Source organism: Enhydra lutris, unplaced genomic scaffold (genome assembly GCF_002288905.1).
Source record: "Enhydra lutris kenyoni isolate GAN:26980312 unplaced genomic scaffold, ASM228890v2 scaffoldscaffold11, whole genome shotgun sequence".
In the NCBI taxonomy this organism is placed as follows: Eukaryota; Metazoa; Chordata; class Mammalia; order Carnivora; family Mustelidae; genus Enhydra; species Enhydra lutris.
Window position 1 is genome coordinate 19,852,747 of NW_019154095.1, and position 23,699 is coordinate 19,876,445.

Here is a 23,699-nt window from a genome sequence, read left to right on the forward strand (position 1 = left end):
ATGCATGACTTTGTAATAAAGAACCATAACTCTTCAGAAGTTCTGATTTTAAAGAGAAAATACTGGAGAAACAGCTTATTGAAAATCGGAAGGGGCAGTAGTGGGAGCTAGCTGGGCACTGTAGTAAGTCAGGAGGTAGAAGCTCATAGATACCCCTTACTCACTAAATGACCTGAGCAACTCACTTAACTCTCCTTATGCAACAGGGTCACTGCGAGCGTCAAATGAAAACACAGTTCTCATTTCTCCTCACCTCATTTTCTTCTATGTTCTCATCAGACCTCTGTGGTGACACCTACAATGGCTTAGAATCATTTAGCTTAAATGTCTACCTAATAAACTATGAGCTATTTGAGTGCTAAGAAACATGCTTTGACATCTATGATTCAATTTCCTCATTTAGAAATGGGTATAATAGAGTTCTGGTTCAAGACGGTGATGTAGGAAGACTGTGAAGTCACCTTCTCCACAGAACATACCAAACTACACCTATTAATAGAACAATTCCTGTGAAGAACTAAAAACTGACTGAACAGCTACCGAACAACAAAACACAGAGAGCATGGCAAGAGAACAGCAAGAAAGATGGATGATAACAAAGGGAACTTCCACTCCTAACACTGCAAATGGCAGTGGGGAGGAATAGCATTGAGGGACCAGGTACAGGCTCCTCTGTCTTGGGCACAGGGAAAACAACAACAACAACAACAACAACAAACAACAAAAAAACAAAACACAGCTTAAAAGAGCAACTAGCCAGAAAATTAGAACTCTGCCAAGTGCAGAGGAGCTGCAAGAAAGCTCTCCAGGTCAGAGGAAATGGAGAACAAGCCGGTTTATATTCCCATCCCACCTTAAAAGCCTAGAGTGCAGTAAGATCCAAACACCAAAATGGGAGTGCACAGTCATCTCTGTGAGTTTGGAACTCCAGTGAGCCCAGAGTCTGCAAGCCCACACCAGCCCCAGTCATGCTGGGGCACAGAAAAGAGAAGCCAGAGTTTAAAAGGGCTGAGGAACTGTGGGAATGCTCTCTCTCCCTCAACCTTAAAAGTCTAGGCCAGAGCAGGATTTGGCTGCCAAGAGGAGAAGTTTCAGATATCATAAATGGAGGGTCCTAATGCCATATCAGGCAGGTGATGAAGCCATAACTGATGGGTCCAGTGGTCATAGAGAGTCTGTGTCTAAAGGAGACCAGGGTCCACCAGCCTACAGCAGTCACACTATGCCTAGGGCATAGGAAACAGGACAGCCATGGTTTTGTGTTTTGTTTTTTTAAATTTTTAATTACTCTAATTTTTTTAAAATTTAAAAATTTGTTTTGTCTTGATTTTATTCTTTTTTATTTTGTTCTTTCTTGTTCTCTTTTTTCTTTTATTCATTTCACTACTTTCTTTTATTATTATTTTTTCTTTATTCTTTCTGTAAAAGCCATGGTTTAAAAAATAACTAACATATACAGCCATGCTCTGGCCCACCGGCAAGAGTCACAGCACACACAGTCTGCATAGGGTATACCATACACAATACCACTCCTTCAACTTCAGGGGAAGCAGCTGTTTCACCTAATCCATAGAAACAAACCAAGGAGGTCAAGCAAACTCAGGAGCTAGGAATATGCTCCAAAAGAAAAAGAGAAAAAAACCTCAGAAAAATAAGTAAATGAAACAGACATAAGCAATATGCTTGATAAAGAATTTAAAGATCATAATCATGCTCACTGGGCTAGAGAAAGAATGGAAGAGATCAGTAAGACCTTCAAAAAGAAACAGAAAATATTAAAAAGAACCAAGAAAAGTTGAAGAATACAATAACTGAAATTTAAAAAAAACACACTAGAGGGTATTAATAGTAGATAAGAGGATACAGAACAGATCAGTGATCCATAAGAAAGGACAATGGAAAGCATACAAGCTTAACATCAAAAAGACAAAATAATTTTAAACAATGGGGATAGACTAAGAGATCTCTTGGACAACATCTTGTGCATAAAGATTCACATTACAGGGATCCTTGAAAAAGAGAGAGAGAAAGGTGTAGAAAACTTATCTGAAGAAATAGTAACTGAATACTTCCCTAACCTAGGAGGGAAATAGATATCTAAATCCAAGAAGCACGGTGCGTTTCAAACAAGATGAACCCAAGGAGGTCCATGCCAGGCACATAATAATTGAAATGTCAAAGGTAAGATAAAGAGAGTATCTTAAAAACAACAAGAGAAAAACAGAAAGTTACCAGAAGGGAAATCCTGTAAGATTATCTGCGACTTTTTCCATAGAAACTTTGCAAGCCAGAAGAGAGTGACATATCTGATATATTCAAAGAACTGAAGGGGAAAAAAAAATCCCTATAAATAAGAATACTCTATCTGGCAAGGTTATCATTCAGATTTGAAGGAGCGATAAAGACTTTCCCAGACAAACAAAAGATAGAGGAATTTATCACCACTTTTTACCAGCCTTACAGGAAATGTTAGAGGAACTTCTTTAAGTGGAAAAGAAATGGCTATAATTAGACATAAGAAAAATATGAATAAAAAGATATAAAATATAACAACCTATAAATTTTCTTCCTTCCTTCCTTTCTTCCTTCCTTCCTTCCTTCCTTTCTGTTTAAACTGAAATGACCATCATATGACTATGGACTGCTATTAACTTAAGATGTTATATATGAACCTCATGAAAATCACAAACCCCAAACCTATGATAAATACACAAAAAATAAAGAGAAATAAAACCAAACAAAACACTACAGATATTCATCGATCACAAAGAAAGAGAGTAAGAGAAGAAAGAAACAAAGAAGAACTACAAAAACAACCAGAAAACAAAATTTCAAAATGGCAGTAAATTATATACCTATCAATAACTACTTTAAAGTGAGCCCAGATGTCCACTGACAGAGGAATGGATAAAGCAGATACACAATGGAATATTACTCAGCCATTGGAAAGGATGAAATCTTACCATTTACATCAAGGTGGACGGGCCTGGAGGGTATTATTGCTGAATGAAATACCTCAGTCAGAGAAAAACAATTATCATATGGTTTCACTCATATGTGGAATATAAGAAACAGTGCAGAGGATCATAGGGGAAGGAAGGGAAAACTGAATGGGAAGAAATCAGAGAGAGAGACAAACCATGAGAGACTCTTAACTATAGGAAACAAACAGAGCTGCTGGAGGGGAAGTGGCTGGGGGATGGGGTAACTGGGTATTAGGTATTAAGGAGGGCATATGATGTGATGAGCACAGGGTGTTACATGCAACTGATAAGTTATTGAACTCTACATCTGAAACTCATGATGTACTGTATGTTGGCTAATTGAATTTAAATAAATAAAAATAATCATTTTAAATGTAAATGGCCATTAAATGCGCCAATCAAAAGACAAAGAGTGGTAGAATGGATAAAAAAACAAGACCCATCTATATGCTGCCTACAAGAAACTCACCTCAGACCTAAAGACACATATAGTCTGAAAGGGAAAGGGATGGAAAAGCATTCACCATGCAAATGGAAGTAGAAAAAAAAAAGGCAGGTGAGCAATACTTATATCAGACAAAACAGACTTTAAAACAAAAAATAATGAGACATAGAGGGGCAAAATATAATGATAAATGGATCAATTTAACAAGAGGATATAACATTTGTAAATATCCACACACCCAACACTGGAGCACCTAAATACAAAAAACAACAATTAATGTACATAAAGAGAAAAACTGATGGTAATACAGTAATACTATGGAAATTTAAGACTTCATTTACATCAATGGATGGATAGATCATCCAGATAAAATCAATAATGAAACAATGTCTCTGAATGACACACTGGACCAGATGGAAATAACAGATATATACAGAATATTCTACCCCAAAACAACAGAATACACATTCTTTTCAAGTGTACATGAAATATTTCTTTAGAATAGATCTACATATTAGGCCATAAAACAAGCCTCAATAAATTAAAGAAGACTGATGCCATACCATGCATCTTTGACCACAGCGATATGGAACTAGAAACAAATCACAAGGAAAAAAAAAAACTGGAAAAAACACAAACATATGGAGAACAAACACAATGATACTAAACAACCAATACATCAATGGAACAAAGAATAAAAAAAATTTAAAAATATATGGAGACAAATGAAAATGAAAGTACATGCTCCCAGATCTCTGGGACAAGGCCAAAGCAGTTCCAAGAGGGAAATATAAAGCAATACAGCCCTACTTCAAGAAATAAGAAAAAAAAAAAAAAAAAACCAAAAAACCTAACCTTCTACCTAAAGGAACTAGAATAAGAACAAACAAAGCCTAAGGTGAACAGAAGAAAGAAAGTAATAAAGACCAGAGAAGAAATAAATGACATAGAGACTAAAAAATAAATAATTCTATCAATGAAAACAAGAGCTGGTTCTTTGGAAAAAAAATTGACAAACCCTTAGCCACATTCATTAAGAAGAAAAAGGGAAATGACACAAATAAATAAAATCAGGAGGAGAAGTAACAGCTTACACCACAGAAATACAAATGAGTATAAGAGAATACTATGGAAAATTATATGCCAACAAATGGGACAATAGAAAAAATGGATAAATTCCTAGAAACATACAATCTTCCAAAAATAAACCAGGAAGAAATAGAAAATCTGGAAAGACCAGTAATATGTAATGAAAATGAATTGGCAATTTAAAAAAACTACCAAAAAATAAAAGTTCAGGAACAGATAGATTCACAACTGAATTCTACCAGGCATTTAAAGAAGAGTTAATACCTATTCTTCTCAAACTATTCCAAAAAATAGTAGAGGACGGAAAGCATCCCAATACATTTTACAAGGTGGGCATTACCCTGATACCAAAACCAGAAAAAGACACCACAAAACAAACAAACAAAAAACCCAAACAAAAAACAAAAACAAACTACAGATCAATATCCCTGATGAACATAGATGCAAAAATCCTCAACAAAATATTAGCAAACCACATACAACAATGCATTAAAAAGATCATTCACCATGATCAGGTGGGATTTATTCCCGGAATGCAAAGATGGTTCATTTTTGCAATCAATCAACATCATACATTACCTCAACAAACTGAAGGATAAAAATCATATGATCATCTCAATATACGCAGGAAAAGCATTTGACAATATTCAACATTGATTGATGATAAAAACTCTTAGCAAAATGGGATTAGAGGTAACATACCTCAATATAATAAAGGCCACATATGAAAAACCCAGTGCTTGTATCATCCTCAAAGGGGAAAACTGAGAGTTTTTCCTCTATGATCAGGAACAAGCCAAGGATGTCCACTCTCAACACTTTTATTCAACATAGTGCTAGGAGTCCTAGCCACAGCAATTAGACAAGAAAAAGAAATGAGGCATTTATATTGGTAAAGAAGAAATTAAACTGTCACTATTTACAGATGACATGATATTATACATAGATAATCCTAAAAATTCCATGAAAAACCTACTAGAAGTATAAATAACTTCAATAAAGTGGCAGGATACAAAATTAATACCTAGTAATTGGTAGCATTTCTTTCTTTTTTTTTTTCTTTTTAAGATTTTATTTATTTTTTTGACAAAGAGAGATCACAGTAGGCAGAGAGGCAGGCAGAGAGAGAGAGGAGGAAGCAGGCTCCCCGCTGAGCAGAGAGCCCGATGCGGGGCTCGATCCCAGGACCCCGGGATCATGACCTGAGCCAAAGGCAGAGGCTTAACCCACTGAGCGCCCCAATTGGTAGCATGTCTATACACTAACTATGAAGTAGCAGAAAGAGAACCTAAAAAACACCACCACTTAGAATTGCACCAAACACAATAAAATACCTAGGAATAAACTTAACCAAAGAGGTGAAAGATCTGTATTCTGAAAACTATAAAACACGATGAAAGAAATTAAATGTGACACAAACAAATGGAAAGATATTCTGTACTTATGGATTAGAAGAATTAATATTGTCAAAATGTCCATATCACCCAAAGTAATCTACATATTCAATGCAATCCCTATCAAATATACCAACAACATTCTTAACAAAACTAGAACAAATAATACTAACTTTTGTATGGAACCACAAAGACTCCAAATAGTCAAAGCAATCCTGAGAAAAAACAAACTTGGAGGTATTACAATCCCAGATTACAAGTTATACTATAGAGCTGTAGTAATCAAAACAGTATGGTACTGGCACAAAATAGACCAATAGAGTCCGAGATCAATAAAATGAATAGAGAGTCCAGAAATAAAGCCACATTTAAATGGTCAACTAATCTTTGACAAAGGAGGCAATAATAAACAATGGGGGAAAAGACAGTCTTTTCAATAAATGGTGCTGGGAAAATGGGATAGTTACATGTGAAAGAATGACACTGGACCACTTTCTAACACCATACTCAAAAATAAACTCAAAATGGATTAAATACCTAAATGTGAGACTCAAAACCATAAAAATCCTAGGAAAGAACACAGGCAGTAATTTCTCTGACATCAGTCATAGAAACATTTTTCTAGGTATGTCTCCTAAGACGAGGGAAACAAAAGCAAAAATAAACTATCAGGACTATATCAAAAGAAAAGTTTTAGCACAGAAAAGGAAACTATCAACAAAACAAAAAGACTGAATGAGGGAAGATTTTTGCAAATGATATATCTAATATCCAAAATATATAAAAAACATATATAATTCAACAACAAAAAACCAAACAACTTATTTAAAAATGAGCAGAGGACTTAAATAGGTATTATTCTAAAGACACATATATCGCCAATAGACATGTGAAAAGATGCTAAACATCACTATTGATCAGGGAAATGTAAATCAAACCCATAATGAGATATTATCCCATACGTGTTACAATAACTAAAATCAAGAAGACAAGGAACAGAAAGTGTTGGCAAGCAAGTGGAATAAAAGGAACCCTTGTCCACTGTTCATGGGAATGTAAACTGGTGAAACTGCTGTGGAAAAGAATATGGAGATGCCTTAAAAAATTAAAAATAAATATATTATCTAGTGATCTAGTAATTCCACTATTGGGTATTTATCCAGGGAAAATGAAAACACTAACTCTAAAAGATGTATGTATCCCTCTTATTGCAGCATTATTTACCACAGCCAAGACATGGAAGCAATCTAGGTGTCCATCAGCAGATGAATGGATAAGGAAGATGTGATATATACATATATATGGCCATGAAATATTTCATGGCCATTAAAAAGGATGAGGAAATGCCATTTGAGTAACATGGATGGACTTAGAGGAATTTTGCTAAGTGAAATAAGTCAGAATGAGAAATACTACATGATTCTACTTATAAATGGAATCTAAGAAAAGTGAGTAAACAGAAAGAATCATAACTATAAATACAGAGAACAAACTGATGGTTGCTTGATGGAAAAAAGGTGGATAGTTGAGCAAAATGGGTAATAAGGAGAGGGAGATACAGGTGTTAAGTTATGGGAATAGAAGCAGAGCATAAGGAATATAGTCAATGATATTGTAATAGCAATGTAATGGGACAGATGATAGCTACGCTTGTGGTGAACATAACATAGTACATAAACTTGTCAAATCACTAAGTACAACTGAAACTAATGTAAAATTGCATGTCAAACCAAACTCAAATTTAAAAAAGGAAAGGGGGTATAAATATAGCATGCATTCATAGAGTCTCATGAGGATTATGCAAGATATATGCAAAGTACATGTTATTATTAATATCATTAAGACATCTTAAAACTACTACATGGTACGTATAAGACATGTCTGCTGAGTGAATGCAATTACATTGTAATCTCTCCAAAAGCAGTGCATTTAATCCATCAAATGTTCTGTTTATGTTATAAGGTAGCCTGAGAGCATAAAGGAAAGTTGGGGGTGAGGGGAATCCCAAGAGGAGGCAGCAGAGGCACATTTAGGTCTATAACCTTAACCTGAGAAAACTATGAGTTAAATAACCTCTGTGCCTACTCTCTACATCTCAACTTTCTCATGGCTCATGTGGTTGAATATCATCTACACTGCACTTATATGCTCTAGCCTTATATTCTACAATTCTCTTATTTCTTGGTGTGCTTTAGCCATACTTGTTGTTTTTCAGTTCTTCTAAAACACCAAACTGATTTCTAGAGATGGAACTACGTCTTTCTTGTCTCTTGTCTCAGAATTTCCCTTTGCTGGCCCCTTCTTGTCAAACCAGATTTTGGCTGGAATATTCATTGACATTTCAAGCTAAAGGAGTTTCTTCCCTTCAGCTTCCACAGTATGTCATTATTTTATCATCTATCACCTTGTTTATCTACACATATAAATTATATCCATTCATAATCCTATTTATCTATCCATCCATCCATCTGTCCCCCCATCCACTCTCCACTCATCTATTTTTCTAATCTTAACTGTTTCTCTCTCTCTCTCTCTTTAAAAGATTTTATTTATTGACTGATTTGGCAGAGAGAGAGAAAGAGAAGCAGGCAAAGCAGGAGGCAGAGGGAGAGGGAGAAACAGACTTCCTGCTGAGCAGAGGGACTGATGTGGGACTTGATCCCAGGACCCTGGGATCATGACCTGAGCCGATCATTAACTGCTGAGCTACCCAGGCACCCAACTGTTTCTCTTTGTTAAAATCTATGTATCACAAGAGTAGGGACTTCATATGTCTTTTCCACTGATATATCATAGTTCCTGGCATGTAAAATATATTCATTAAATATTGTTTTAAGAAATAGCTAGACTGAGGGGCACCTGGGTGGCTCAGTGGGTTAAGCCTCTGCCTTTGGCCCGGGTCATGATCTCAGAGTTCTGGGATCGAGCCCCATGTTGGGCTCTCTGCTCAGCTGGGAGCCTGCTTCCCCCTCTCTCTGCCTGCCTCTCTGCCTACCTGTGATCTCTCTCTCTCTCTTTCTGTCAAATAAATAAATAAAATCTTAAAAAAAAAATAGCTAGACTGAAAAATATTAACATCCCTTTCTTAGTCCTCACAATGAAAGTAGTTTTATATTTTTTTATTATGAAATTATAAATCACCAATAGCACTGAAAGGTCCCAAGGATGGAAACAGAGAGGGGCTGGTTAAAAGGGTACAAACTTTCAGCTGTAAGATGAATAAGGTTTGAGGTTCTAGTGTAAAACATGGTAACTACAGTTGATAGGACTATATTAAAAAATAATAATTGAAATTTGCTAAGAGAGGGTGCGTGGGTGGCTCAGTCAGTTGAGGATCTGACTCTTGATTTCAGCTCCAATCATAATCTCAGGGTCATGAGCCTGAGCCCCACATTGGGCTCGGCAATCAGTGTGGAGTCTGCTTGAGATTCTTTCTCCTCTCCCCCTACCCTCCACCCACTCTCTTTCTCTAGAATAGATAAATGAATGAAATCTTTAAAAAAAATAAATTTGCTAAGAGAATAGAACTAAAATATTCTTCTTACCAAAAAAAAAAACCAAAAAAACAACCAAACAAACAAATAAACCCTAAAGGTAAACATGTTAAGTGATGGATGTATTCATCCAAAAGACTGATGGAAGTCTTTTCACAAATATATATAAATATACACACACATATATATATATATATGTGTGTGTATATATATACACACACATATATATATATAAAATCACCATGATATTCACTTTAAATAGCTTATAATTTTACTTATAAATTATACCTTAATAAAGCTGAAATTAAAAGAAAAAGAAGCAAGACTGAATCATGAAGAAACAGAAAATCCTGACAGACCAATAATTAAGGAGATTAAAGTAGAATTAAAAATCTTCCAACAATGGAAAGGCCAGGATTAGATAGTTTCACTGAGGAATTCTACCAAACATTTAAAGAATTAATGCCAATCTTTCTCAAACTCTTCTAAAAAGATGAACAGAAGGGAATACTACCAAACTCAGTTTACAAGGCCAGGATGACCCTGATACCAGAGCCAGATAAAGACACTGTAAGAAAAACAAAACAAAACAAAACAAAACAAAACAAAAAAATAATAAAAAGAACCCTACAGGTCAATATCCTTGATATAGATGTAAAAAGTCTCAACAGAATTTTAGCAAACAAAATTCAACAGCACATTAAAAGCATGTTACACCATGATCAAATGGGATGCAAGCATGTTTAACATACACAAATCAACAAATGTGATGCACCACATTAATAGAATAAAGAATAAAAATATAATCATCTCAATAGATAAAGTATTTGATGAAATTCAACACCTTCTCATAATAAAAGCTCTCATCAAATTGTGTATAGAAGAAATATATCCCAATATAATAAGTACGATGTATGGCAAAGCCACAGCTAACTCCTATTCAACGGTGAAAAAAATGAAAACTTTTCCTCTAAAATGAGGAATATGACAAGGGTGCCTACCCCCATCACTCCTTTTCAACATAGGAAATCCTAGCCAGACCAATTAAGCATGAAAAATAAATAAAAGCCATCCTAACTGGAAGCAAAATTTCAAATTAAATCAACATCAAATTGACAGTTTTAAGTAGTAGGTAATTTACAAGCCATTTATATATGACCTTCCTGTTTATAATTTGATTTGGTGATAAACAGGATAACCTTCTGCCTTTCTAACAATACAACAGTTCTGAGGCAAACTGAGAAACACTTTAAAAATCTACCTTTTATTGTGTTTTTATCTTTTAAAGACAATGCTACACATCAATTACCTGCTTCAATATTTACCAACCCTACACGGAGGGTATTATCATCGTCACTTGACAGATGTAGTTAAGGCAAGTAATTTGACCAAATTCACAATATGCAGCACGGCTGACATTAAAAGTCAGATTTGTCAGATCCCAGAGTTCAACTTCCTTACATAGCTGTGATATTCTGCTGGGGGCTTAAAACACAACTATGTAAGTGATTTAAGGGGGGTCACAAATATGTAATTCAGTACAAATCTTTACTATTTTGTTTGCTCTCTCTTTACTATGAGAAATCACATGCAAGCTCTCTCAGAATCTTTTACATCCATTCCTTCTTTTCTTTTTCCACGGCTACCATGCCCAAACCACGTGGTTAACAAGCCCTAAATTATCATTACAACTACCATCTAATAATTTCCCTGTGACTCATCTTCACTTTGTATAATTCATATTCCACATCATCTCCCTACATGGCTCCACTCATCACTGTTACCCCATGCTTCAACTGTGCCAGGAAATAGAAATACAAAAATCTTGGAGTAGTTCCCAATATGATAGGGAATACAGTATGATGTGCTATAGTAGAGATGCATACACAGTACAATTATGGCATAAAGAAGTAGCTAGTGATCCATTGGATATACAGATCTGGAGATAGCAAAAAAGGTCTCATTGGTGACCCTAAATATGAAGAATATCATGTAATCCATGATAATTTCCAGGGAGAATATTCTGTCAGACATAGAACTGAGTCTAAAATCTAGAAATAAGAATTAGGGGGTAAATATAGGAAAAAGAGTCACTTTAGTATATGAAAAGTAACTACTGAGGATATAAAAGAAAAGAAAGAGAGGAACCAAAAGTCCAGGGCGTTGTGAAATCCAAGGATGAGAGGATAGGCAATTGCATCAAATGCTACAGCAGAAGCCTGAGGAATTACTACTGGATTTTTCAGACAGGAGATAAGCTACAGAGAAATGATGGAGCAATAGACAAGAATCAAATCACAAAATATATACTAGGTGAAGAGGAGCTTGGCTCATAGGGGAGGACATAGGAGGAAAAGAGATAAGAAAAGGAGTACCTACAGATATTTACAGTTGTGAGGCTGCAAAGTTCCTGTCAATGGTCCATTTTCTTTGGGAGGAGGAATGCAAGCATATTTGCTAAGAGATAGGTGTAAGAGTTGGGTAGGGTTTGGGGACAATAGCAAAATTTTTGAATAGCTGCCTTAGACTATGGGAAAAGGTCCAGGAAGGCCAAAAAATACTGTAGAAGAGTGCTAGAGGTTCAGTTAAAGGTAGTAAAATGGGTTCTGGGTTGTATGTTTCTTAAGCTTCTTGATGGCATAGATGAAATACCCAAAGATATTATCAATATTGCCTTGTTTATACATTAATTCAAACACAATTAGTAATTTAATATTCAGAATACCTTTATCAGGAAAAAAGTTCTTCAACTGTCAGAAAAGGCAATTCTGGTTCTGGAAATAGCACTTATTCCATTATGAATGAACAATTTCCATCTTGGGAAGAGGTATAATATAGTGGAATGAGCACAGGCTTTTAAGTCTAACATATGTGGAAATAAATCTTACCACCTGTCTTTCAGTAAATTACTCCCACTCCCCGCTTGTATAACCTTAGGTAAATTACTCATCTTCTCTGAAGCTCAGCTTATTTTAAGATTGTTGAGGGTAAATGAAGTAATATATTTAAATGTTAGTGCTCAGTAAATACTACTGTCTTCTCCATTTCCTACTTGCATTCATTCCATGAGATGGACCACCATTTGCAGCTCTATGAGACTGACATGAAGTGGGTACTTGGACAGAATCAAGTATTTGGACTTCAGAGGAGAAAACTAGATCCTGGGTTAGGGTAAACCACCAAGGTATAGCCAACTTGCAAGTCTCAAGTCAGCCTCCTTCAAATCTTTATTTCTATTCTGTTTCAATTTCTATTCTTATTTTATTTATTCTTCCATCTTCAAACCATTTGTTAAAGGCTCTAGTCTATTATTATTTTTTATACCATTTATTATAGATCGAAAGCTCACTCCAGCATTTTCTCACAAGTAATCTCAAACTGAGATGACTGTTTGATTTTGTGTCTTGTCTTCCTGTTAAACTGTGAGTTCACAGTGGAGTATAAGGGTGTGAAAGAGGGAGTTTCTCCTCTGAATCTGGGACAGTGCTCCTTGCTAGGTGATCAAGGTCATAATCATGCTGCTATAATTCCTTTATTCCATGGTGCAATTATCAAAAGAAATGGAAAGTGCCTGTGGAAAAAATTTTGAATGATGAGAGAATTTTAAAATTAGCTTTAAATACCAATGAAGAGAAATAAAGAGTAAGGGATGACCAAAAGACCACAAAGCTGTTTTGAGCACTTCAGGCTTTTTCATCTTTAGCCCAGTGCCTGGTGTGAATACATGGGAGAAGGAAAGGGAATAACACGTTCTAAATATGTGCTCTGTGCCAGATCTGTGTAATACATCTTAACATATATTCTTTCATTTACTTCTCCCAACAAGCCATTAGATAGGAAATAATATTGCCTTTTTTCACATGAACTTGAAATTGAGAAATCAAATAATTTTCTTGTATTCTTAGATATTCGGTTGTAGAGCTAGTATTTGAACCCAGGCCTGCAAACTCTGAATTTCATAAGGTTTCTATGGTATTATTTTGCCTATTCCAAGGATATATTGAACTGAAAACTGAAATATATATTGAACTGAAGTAGATCTTTATTCATATAATCAACCATTGCTCAGTAATGGCAGTGATATTCCATGAGATAGTGCATGTAATTAAAATCCAGTTTATACTTTAAATGGAGGCAGGGGATGTAGATGTAGGTGAATCCTAAAATCATCACCTACAGTTGTTCCTGGTTTTTTTTTTTTTTTTTTTGTCTTTACCACTGAACAAAGAAATATACCTAGCAGATAAGAGCTGTCTTGCTTTCTGAGGTGGAGATGACAATATGGAGCTGCATTCAGCAGAAATCTGGGTTCGGTTTTTTCCTCTAAATACATGGGGATTGAGGAAAGTTCAATACAGATGGAAAAGGGGAGAGATTAAAAAGATAGGGAGATATTAACAATTATTACCAGACAACTTCCAAAGAGAAAAATGTATCCCATGACTACATCATGGTGAACTACTAAACATTACCTCTTATTGAAAAATATAGTTATTTGTGGCTTTAAAAGTAAATTGAGTACAATTGTTTTACAACCCTTCATCTGTAAGAAAGATGAAAATACCCTTTTTGTTGGAAGGAGTAATTGATTCTCTATGGGAAGACAGAAGGAGATGTATGCAAGATTTCACCATAAAGATGAAATGAGATGAATCCTGAAGGGTAAGAAAAAAAGCATCCAGAAGATCAGAGGCAAAAATGAAGATTTTATTCTATCAGATTTTAAGTTGAAGCATCTAATTTCCCTCCCTCCCCCTTCTTCCCTCCCTTCCTCTCTTTCTCTCTCTCTCTCCATTGATCTATCATCTATGATTTTCTTAAGCTCTAAGATATCCACCATAGTCAACTAGAGAAAGCCGTGGTGTAGTGGTTAAATGACATGGCTCTAGATCAAGGCTCCCTGGGCATGTACTCCAGCTCTGACACATACAATCACGAACTTCTCTGTGTTCACTCACTTGAAAAATGTGAGGAATGAATGTGTTAATATGTATAAATCATTTAGAATAATACCTAGCGTATGCTAAGGTTAGCGATCATTTTGTTTTTTTACTTTGAAAAGTTCTGCCCCATAGTCAGAATAAGTCTTGAACAACTTCAGAATCAACGGTAGAACTATACTAATTAAAAAATTTGATACAGAATAGTTCTATTTTGGTAGGTGCTTAGGTTTATATACAGAGTTTTCCAACCCTTTGATCATAGATAAATATATAATTTCTTGACTTAATGTGTTGATTATTGCATAGTAAAAGTAATAGATTAATTGAAAAGGGATCCATGACTTAATTAAAAGTAAATCTACCATCACATTTGCTTGATCTATACAAACAAGCCATTTAAAATAAAACTAATAGTAAATATGTAAAGTGTATAGTAAGTCCTGGAATCTGAATTCAAAATTTTATTTTGAATATCAGAATCTCAGAGAAGTATCTGTCTCATATGAAATTAATGCACAGTAGAATAAAATTCTCCCCTCTGGCCTACTCATTGTGTTTCATGGAGTGAATTTTAGAGTGCTTTCAATTTAATCTCACCTAAATTATTTCTTAGAGTATGCTGGGTCAGTCCAGCATCCATTCATCCATTCACCCATCTATCCAAACATCCATGAATGCATGTGTGCAAGCAGCAAATATTTAGGCATCTTCTACATGCAGTGTAAATTTGTGGGATACTGGAAATGAAATATTAAACAAGACAGACATAGCATTGCTAATGGTGTTCACAGGATGTCAGAGAAGACAGACAATGAGAGAAACGACTACAGTAAAGATGTTTTGACCTCGAGGAAACAGAATTTCCCCGGTGACCCTTTTTTTGTCTAACTGATAATCATCTCCTTTTTAATCATACTTCTCTTTTAAATAATATTGCATCAAGCATAGAATTACTTGAGAGATCTTTACAGAACACATATCAGGGTCACATATAGGTAGTGCTCCCATCAAAGATGTTTCATTTGCAAAAGGGACTGTATGAAACAGAGGTAGCATTCTCGTGGGAAAAGAAGTCGAAAGAGGAAAGCTCACAGGAATGTGCCGCCGCAGGTTCGCTGGTGTGCCGGACGGAGAGGAGCTGGTGCTGAGGGCATTCTCAATGTCCTGATCAAGTTGGTCCAGTTTCATAATTAGCAGCACCATGGAGTCCAGCCGCGCCCTATCTCGATCTTCTCTTATTTCCTGAGGAACAGAACATGTTGTTACTGAATCTGAAAGGCCATTTCTTGGAAAGAATAAAAAGTTCCCTGTTCTTCAATGTGACAAAAAGGACACTGAATAATAGGCTGCCTTCTACTCAAGGGGGCAAGGAAGTTCTATTCTGTATCATCAATGGGCTCTTCATTGGGAAGATACTAGCCAACTGCCAAGGAAGCATTTTACTTGAATTTTAAATATACATCTTCTGGGAAAAAAGTGCAATGAAAAAGAAGTAAAACATCAGTGAGTACTGATATATATTTACTTTCTTTCAGCTCATTATTCTTGGGAAAAGTTATACAATACTTTTTTCATGGTACAAACCAACTATGACATACTAATAACTGTTTGTGGGGATCCATATAAGAGAATACTTTTGAAAGAATATTTCTGAGTATAGTAAAAAAAAATGGGAAAATAACCAAAGAAGGCAGGATTTCAGTCTGTGTAGTAGGCAGGTTTTTTTGTTTGTTTTGTTTTTGCATGGGGCCATTTGCCTACTGCTACTTCAATATTTCTTTTCAAGCTTCTTCTACTTTCACACATTTTTGAAAAGAGCCCCCACGATTGTGTATCTTTTTATAAAGGATCACAGTTACTTATACTAAATTTTCTGTAATACAGAGATATGTTGTGGAAATACTGCTGCTTCCAGGAATACCTAAAGTTTCTCATTAACCATATGTAGTTATTTGGCCATGACTGCTTACTATAGCGTATCCAAATCAAGTCAATTAATATTAGGAATCTTCTGGATTCCCTGTGTGTTGTGTAAGTTATCAAGGTTGGGTAAGGCACTGGGAGGGGTACAAAGGCCATGGAAAGCACAGTAAGGTTCTTCAGAAACAAAATCTAGTGAGAGATATAATAGACTCAGGGCTAGCCCTTTTGAAGAATATCATCATTTGTCACTCATGTTGCCATCTTCTCATCTGTCTTTGATATTTATCTAGGTAATATCAGCTTTGAAGGAAAACCAGTGGAGACCTCAAAGGAAAAATATATCATAACAGAAGACTGAGGAGTGTGGGTACAAGGGAGCAGGTGATGGTATTGACAGTGGGATAGTTAGAGGACTGCCTGAATCAGACCTTTTGTTTTTGGCATTTTTCTTTCAATCCCCTAAATTCTCTGGCCATCATTAGAAGGGTTTCCCAAAGAACAAGGACTTACTAGGGTAATTTCATGGATTAAATAATTCTATAGGGGTCTCTGTACCCACAAGAGATAGAGCAGATTATTAATATTACAGAGCATTATTTTCCAGGTGTCAAAGAATTGAATTAAATTGTTAGAAGAATCATTAATTAAGCTAACTATAAGTTAGTTGGGTAAGCTGGGCTTGTGTTTGGTTTAACAGACTAATGCCAAATTGAAAGAGTCATACTTCCACAAAGACATCACTTTTGAAAATAAGTTAAGATTTTTTTTTGTTGTGTTAATTACTTCAGAATACTGTGCTGTGGTTATTATTTAAATTTCCTTTCATCGTCCCTGCTGTCTAAAACATGTAATGAGGCTGACACAATTACAGACTCTTGTCATCATAAAGTTTTATGCTTTATGCTTAAAAATATCCAGGTGCAAACAGACTTTAAACCTTACTATATATCATATCCCTCAATGTTATAGAACTTTGTTTTATTCAAGAGTCTTATTGGGGCGCCTAGGTGGCTCAGTCAGTTGAGTGCCTGATTCTTGGTTTTGGCTTTTGTCATGATTTCAGGGTTGTGAGATCGAGACCCGTGGTGGGCTCCACACTGGGGTTGGAGACTGCTTGGGATCCTCTCTCTCTCCCTCTTTGCCCCCACCCCCACCCTGCTTGTGTGTGCACTTGCCCACTCTCTAAAAACCAAAAAAACAGTAACAAAAGAATCAAAAGAGCTTTATAGTAAAATCCTGCTTCTATCTTAAAATGGAATCATGGAAATATTGGAGATTATTCAGTTAAATTCTCTTCTAAACACTCAGAAGATGGAAAATCTGACTAATAGAAGGTGCGACATCCTCTCAATTACTTCTCCAATATATTTGCGTGTATAATTTCCTTCTTTTTTAAACCAAAGTTGTGTTTGGCAAGACAATGTTCTTTACATCTCTATAACCACATATATTTTTTGTGTGATTTTCATTTCCCACTTATAACATCCTCAAGCACAAAAATTATGTTTTTCTACCTGGCAGATGAGTCAAATTATACATTGCACATGCAATATGTTTTCAGGAATAATATGAAATCAATGCAAGCCAGTGAAATAACATCTCCTAAAGCCTTAGAAAGTATATCTTGATATTTTTCCAGCTACTAAGTTAATACTAAGTATGTCATGAGTTGTCCTAGCCCTACCAGCAGTGGTCTCAGAAACAATTTGTCTTTGAATTAACGGAATGCTGAGATTTGCTTTAAAAACATTTTCAAATCCATGGGCTGAGCATCAAATTATTTCAAATGCTCTGCCAAAAGGAATAAAACCAAACATCCTTGGTCTACAATATTCCTTTAGAGAAATAAGCCTATTGCTTTCCCCTTCCTTCCTGGATGCTTCCTTATTCACCACACATTACACTAGCCTGACGTGGCCAGTACACAGACCAGTATCCTGTGTTATACATCCATAAAACTTCACAAAATAGAGTTGACTATAAATCAGATGCCTTGGGTGAATTTTATTGTCTTTGTTTTTAAAGCCCAGATATTAATATTTTACTGTTCTAACCTTTCATAAGTCCATGGCTAAATTCCAGCACATAGCTCATGCTTGAAAAAGGAGCTGCATATTTGCAGGATTTGACTAGGTTGACTTCTATAGTGAAACTTCTATTTCATGCTTTCCTTATCATCCCTGACTTCTTAATAAATCAAGCTACCTATTAATGAAGTTTTTGGTATTTCAATAATCCACTCAAATTGAGGCAAAAACACTAAATTCTCTCCCCTCCCATCTTTCCTTCCTTCTTTCCTTCAGTCATAGCCAAGCACCATTAAAGGGACTAGACAGTCACCAGTGAATAAGAGATTAAAAAAAAATTTCTGCTTTCCTGAATATTATAATCAACCATGAGAAGACAAACAACAGATAATAACAAATTCATGAGTAGGATGGTTTCATATAGGAACAAGTGTAAGAAGCAAATAAATAGGGTAAGAAGCTACACAATCACTGAAGAGGGGTTTCCCACGTGGTATAGGGTGGCTGGAAGAGAGTTTTCTGTGGAAGTGAGGGCTAAATCATGATTGGGAGAAAAAGAATAGGGTAGAAGAGAGAGATGGAGGTCGAGATGGAGAGAGAGAGAAAGAGAGAGAGAGAAAGAGAAAGGAAGGAAGGAAGGGGAAAAAGGAAGGAGGAAAACTGGGAAATTAGTATTCTATGCAGTGTTGAGTGACACCAAGATGCTGAGACAGCAATGAGTTGGATGCTTAAGAGAATCTGATAAAAGACTGGGAACACCAGAAAGGTGAGTGACAGGGAAAGGAATGAGTGCTAGCACAATGAGAGGGTGAATATAAATACGAGCCGCATTATATTGTTATAAAAGTCACTGTAAAGAGGCCAATTCATTCTTTGAGTGGGGCCACTGGGAGAGTGCCAACAAATAAGTGATCTACTATGCCTTTTAAACTTTTAGGGTTCTTACCACATACTGACAACTAAACATTTTGGAAACCTCACCCTACTTTATATACATGATTAATAGTTCATGATAAATAGTCACATTTATCACATGATAAATAGTTCAATTTATCTTAAGATTATTTTCTAGTCCTATAGTCTTTTTCTCCCCCTGCAACCTGAATTGTACCCACATTATGATAATTATAAGGAAATAACAAATTTAAGAGCACATTTATCTTGAGGAACAATGAATAATATAAGGAATTGTTGAATCACTATTTGGTACATCTGAAACTAATATAACACTGTGTGCTAACTACAGTAGATTAAAAAAAACAAATACTTTCATAACATGGCTGTACATATTTTGAGATCAAAGTGAAAGAAGAAGGTGCTCTTGGGGAAGTTGTTTCTTGGAAACAGGGAGTGGTATGTTGGTAAATGTCTAGAAACTGTATTCCACATAGAAAGAAAATCCTGAATTGAAAAAAGGTCAATTTTTCTGTGACATAAATATTGCCATGGCTGGTTTCCAGCTACAAACTAGACATTACTGAATGCAGAATTGGAAGAGATGCTCCAGGTTTTCTCTTGTGAGATTATGTGAGCTGGTGACCAATAGCTGTAACTATGGTTTAATCAATGTAATAATATATTGAAATAATGCACTCTAGTTACTTAAGGCATTTACTTTCCTTAACTTTTGCTTTTGTTGCCCAAGCAGAGTTTAGTCTAAATGGTAGACTTAAACTTAGTGTTCTTCTGGAGACTTCTTTTTTCCTAGCAGTTCTCACTTATCTGCCTTCCTTGAACTATCCGTTATTTATGTTCATAAAATACCTTAAAATTCATTATAATTAACGTATTTTTATAGTTGTATTTTTGACAATAAGTCAAACATATTTCTTTGAGTAACTCATGATGGATGTTTTCTTCAAAATTTAAGACTTTAGAAATCTAGAACTCTAGAACCATGGCTATTAGTTCCATAGTGTCCTGACATTGCAGAAGAAAGTGAATTCCAGGGAGTTTTAAGTCCAGATTACTTCTCTATTAACAAAACTGAATAGAATAGAGCCCATTACTCCCAATTCCCTGTCCTGGTCTCTTTCCAATATTCCATTTTGCTGTCCTTTCATGGATACAATTATTAAATTAATGCCACTTAGGTATCTTTACACTCTCCTCAACTCCTGCAACCTGATTCCATTCCTTCCAATATACAGAAACTATGTTTTGGAAGAACACCAATAACCACAATTAAATGTCAAAACTTTTGCATTCTAGGCTAATTCTTTCATACTTTAACAATAATTTGCTAGGTTTCCTGACCATATCCTGTGTGTTATGCACTCTTCCCTAGGAAGCTACCTATTTCATATTTGTACAGTTATAATGTTTAGAAATGCCACGGAGTCAAATTTTAACTTCCTCTAACTTCCCAATTTCTCCCTCCAGAACTAGGCAGCATAAAGTGGTGTCTATTCCATGAAAGTGTCTTTCAAATATTTGAAGAACTCTGGTCTGCTGTGCCTATTTTCTTCCTTTTCTAGGTGAATCATCCTCAGTTCCCTTGATGATTTCTCATGTTTTCAAACCCTCACTAGTTCTATTTACTCTTCTCTGCATATGACATAATTCTGTCAATGACCCAATTAATGGTCGGTGCCCAGAATTAAATATATTACTCTATATGTTGTCTGATCAGGGCAGAGTAGGCAAGTATTTCCTCATGTTCTATACATCCTCTTTAACACAGTTAAGAATCAAGTGCCTGTTTAGAACATGAATAGGCTATTCTTAATGCGATTGCCATGATTTGCTTTTTTAATGAGGAAAAGCTATTTAGTTGCTTGTGAGCTGACCTTGAGTCAACAGTGTGATATATGTCTCCTTTCCCCAATATATGCAGTAAGAACAGAAACATCCTGTTGTCTTGACAGTGTAACTAGCTGTTGTCAAGGTACAGATAATATATGTCACTGTTGGGGAAGAAATTTCCAGTTGTATTTCTTTCTTAAGCTCAGCAGTGGATAGTTAGGGAAATTTGGAGAAAAACTGTCCCATTTGATTTGTTGTCAAAAGCCTAATATGGCCAGCCCACATGGTTTTTCATTGGGAAATCTGAAAGATGCTCCTTATTTACCCCCAATATCTATTTAGTCCCTGGACAGAGGGACTGGGGGAGATCTGGAGGATCTGTGGGAGATAAACAGGGTTTTTAGGGAGTCATTCTCTTCAGGTCTCTGAGAAGGAATTCTCTGAACATGAGACTCCACTACTCTTCTTTTCTTCTATCTGGGGAAGATAATTCCAACCCTCCTCCAGAGGCCCTTTATTGAACAATACAGGACACAGTACACACATGGGGACACGGGAGAGGTAAAAATTACCAGACGTTTTACAGACTGGGCAAATATGAAGTCCGAAGAAAAGGATGCTGCCCCCAGAGATGCAGGGGTTCTGTTTTCCTAATGCCAAGCATTTGGAAGAAAACCAAAAAAATTCAGTAAAAGACCTGAATGCTTCCAAATAGTAGACATTTGGCTCAGCAAATTTAGCACTGCCTGAATGTTCTACTTGTCAATGAGTTGTGGCATCACAGAGACAGCCATAATAAATTAAAGGCTAGGCCAGGAATAGAACTAAGACTTCCTGATTCATAATCCAAGGTTCTGGCCCCTACACTGTCTTTGATTCTATACGCATCTTACTGGCTATTCTGGGCTGGTAATACTCCTCGTTCACCCACAGTAGAAAGGGACCTTTTAGCAAAAGACTTGGCCCAACTTCATTCTGAATTATTTGATCTGCAGCCAGCTGGAGTAGTAAGAAATCTCGTATTAGTGTTATACATTTCACTGGACAATAAATTCCTCACTCTAGACTTTCCTTTCTTAAAATAATATCCTGCTTAAAGAACCAGAAAGTTGTTAATTTTTTTTCTTCAGAAGCAATGAAGATTTTCATCTGAAGAGCCAGTCAGAAGCTAAAGAAAATATAGTTATCTTATGTCACAATTTCTAGGCAAGTTAAACAAGTCAACTTTAATTTTTATTCTGGTATTTCAAGATGAAACCTATGTAGGTTAAGAGGTAGATAATAAAACAAACCAGGAACTATCTTCTATTTGCCATATACAGTCTGTTCAACCACAAAATTTTTGCACGTTGTCTTTAATTAACAGCAAGTAAGTAAGCATGTGCCAATATCATTTTAGTATTAGATGACACAGCATGATAAATAATATCCTCCTTCAAAGTTACTACAAGGTATCTTTTAACTGATACTCACATCATAGCTTTATCTTAAGTGTGTGTGTTCATTTCCTATGTCTCTCCTTCCATTTATAAAGCATGGTGAAGAAAACTGGTCTCTCCTTTGCTGGATATTTAAACTTCAATGAGGCTTCAGACAGAGCATTTTTAAACTAGGACTGCTGTAAACTGTTTACACAGTCTCCTGCATAGTTCCAAAGAACATCTATGCAGGTGGTTCTACAGAGTGCTCAGAAGTGGCAGGTGTGAAATGGGAAGAGAACTGTGTGGGCAGCAATTCCTTTCTATTCCAGGGAAATCTGAGGATGATTTCCTCCACTAGGTTTAAAGGCCCATTTTGGGGGAGCGGGATATAATTTCTACTGAAATAATTTGGTAGACCATATGAAATCAGTCTTTAAGTGCTAAAGTTGATTACAGACTTTCAGGGTCACTTAGTACATTTGTAGATACAAAGTCAGCCTTTCTGGGTTGATTATTCTGTATCATCATGCCGACTTAATATCTGCATATCTCTCTAGTGTTTACCTTTTTCTTTTCTTTTCTTTTCTTTTTTTTTAACAATTCTCAATAGCTTAAACATTATTTTTCTTTAGTGGCTAAAATAACTATGTGGCCATCAGTAGAAAACAGTTTAATGTAATAAATTACAGTACCATTATTTCTTAGAACACTAATACGAGGTAGGCTCACATGCACTGACACAGCCACAAGTAACCTAGTCAGCTCTTCAATGTAAGTCAGAAATTGTGGCCCTTTGGAGGGATACAGCCCCATACCAGGTTCACTGCTTGACTAGTAAAACACCGTTGCCCAGGAGTTTTCACTTTAGTCTGGTGTCCTTGTGCAGGGACTAACTTGTGAAATTGTACTTAGGGCCCTGCTACTCATAAGGAAAGCACTCCAAGAAGGTTTGTTAAGTGGAGAAACAAATGTGGAGGACAATATCCTATGGCATGAAATCTTTTAGGTACCAAATGAGCACACAATATGCATGCTGGCGTGCACACACAGGCACACACACAAAACAGACCTGAAGCAAAATTCTGTACTTCCACATGCATATATATAGATGCACAAACAAGGATCTGGAAAGATACCTAATCATTGGGAGTGGGGGTAGAACTGGGAGGAAGGAAACCTATATGTTTTTCCATATAGTTTGAAATTCCTATAGGGATGATATGATTGTAAATTA

General features: G+C 35.8%; 1 protein-coding gene across 1 annotated transcript in view; it reads right to left on the bottom strand.

Moving 5' to 3' along the window:
• Positions 1-23,699, bottom strand: part of LOC111144544 (DLC1 Rho GTPase activating protein) — a 408,863-nt gene that overhangs the window by 294,880 nt on the left and 90,284 nt on the right. The window contains exon 3 of the mRNA XM_022498870.1: positions 15,442-15,591. Within this exon, the coding sequence (XP_022354578.1) occupies positions 15,442-15,591 (150 nt within the window). The remainder of the gene's footprint in view (positions 1-15,441; positions 15,592-23,699) is intronic.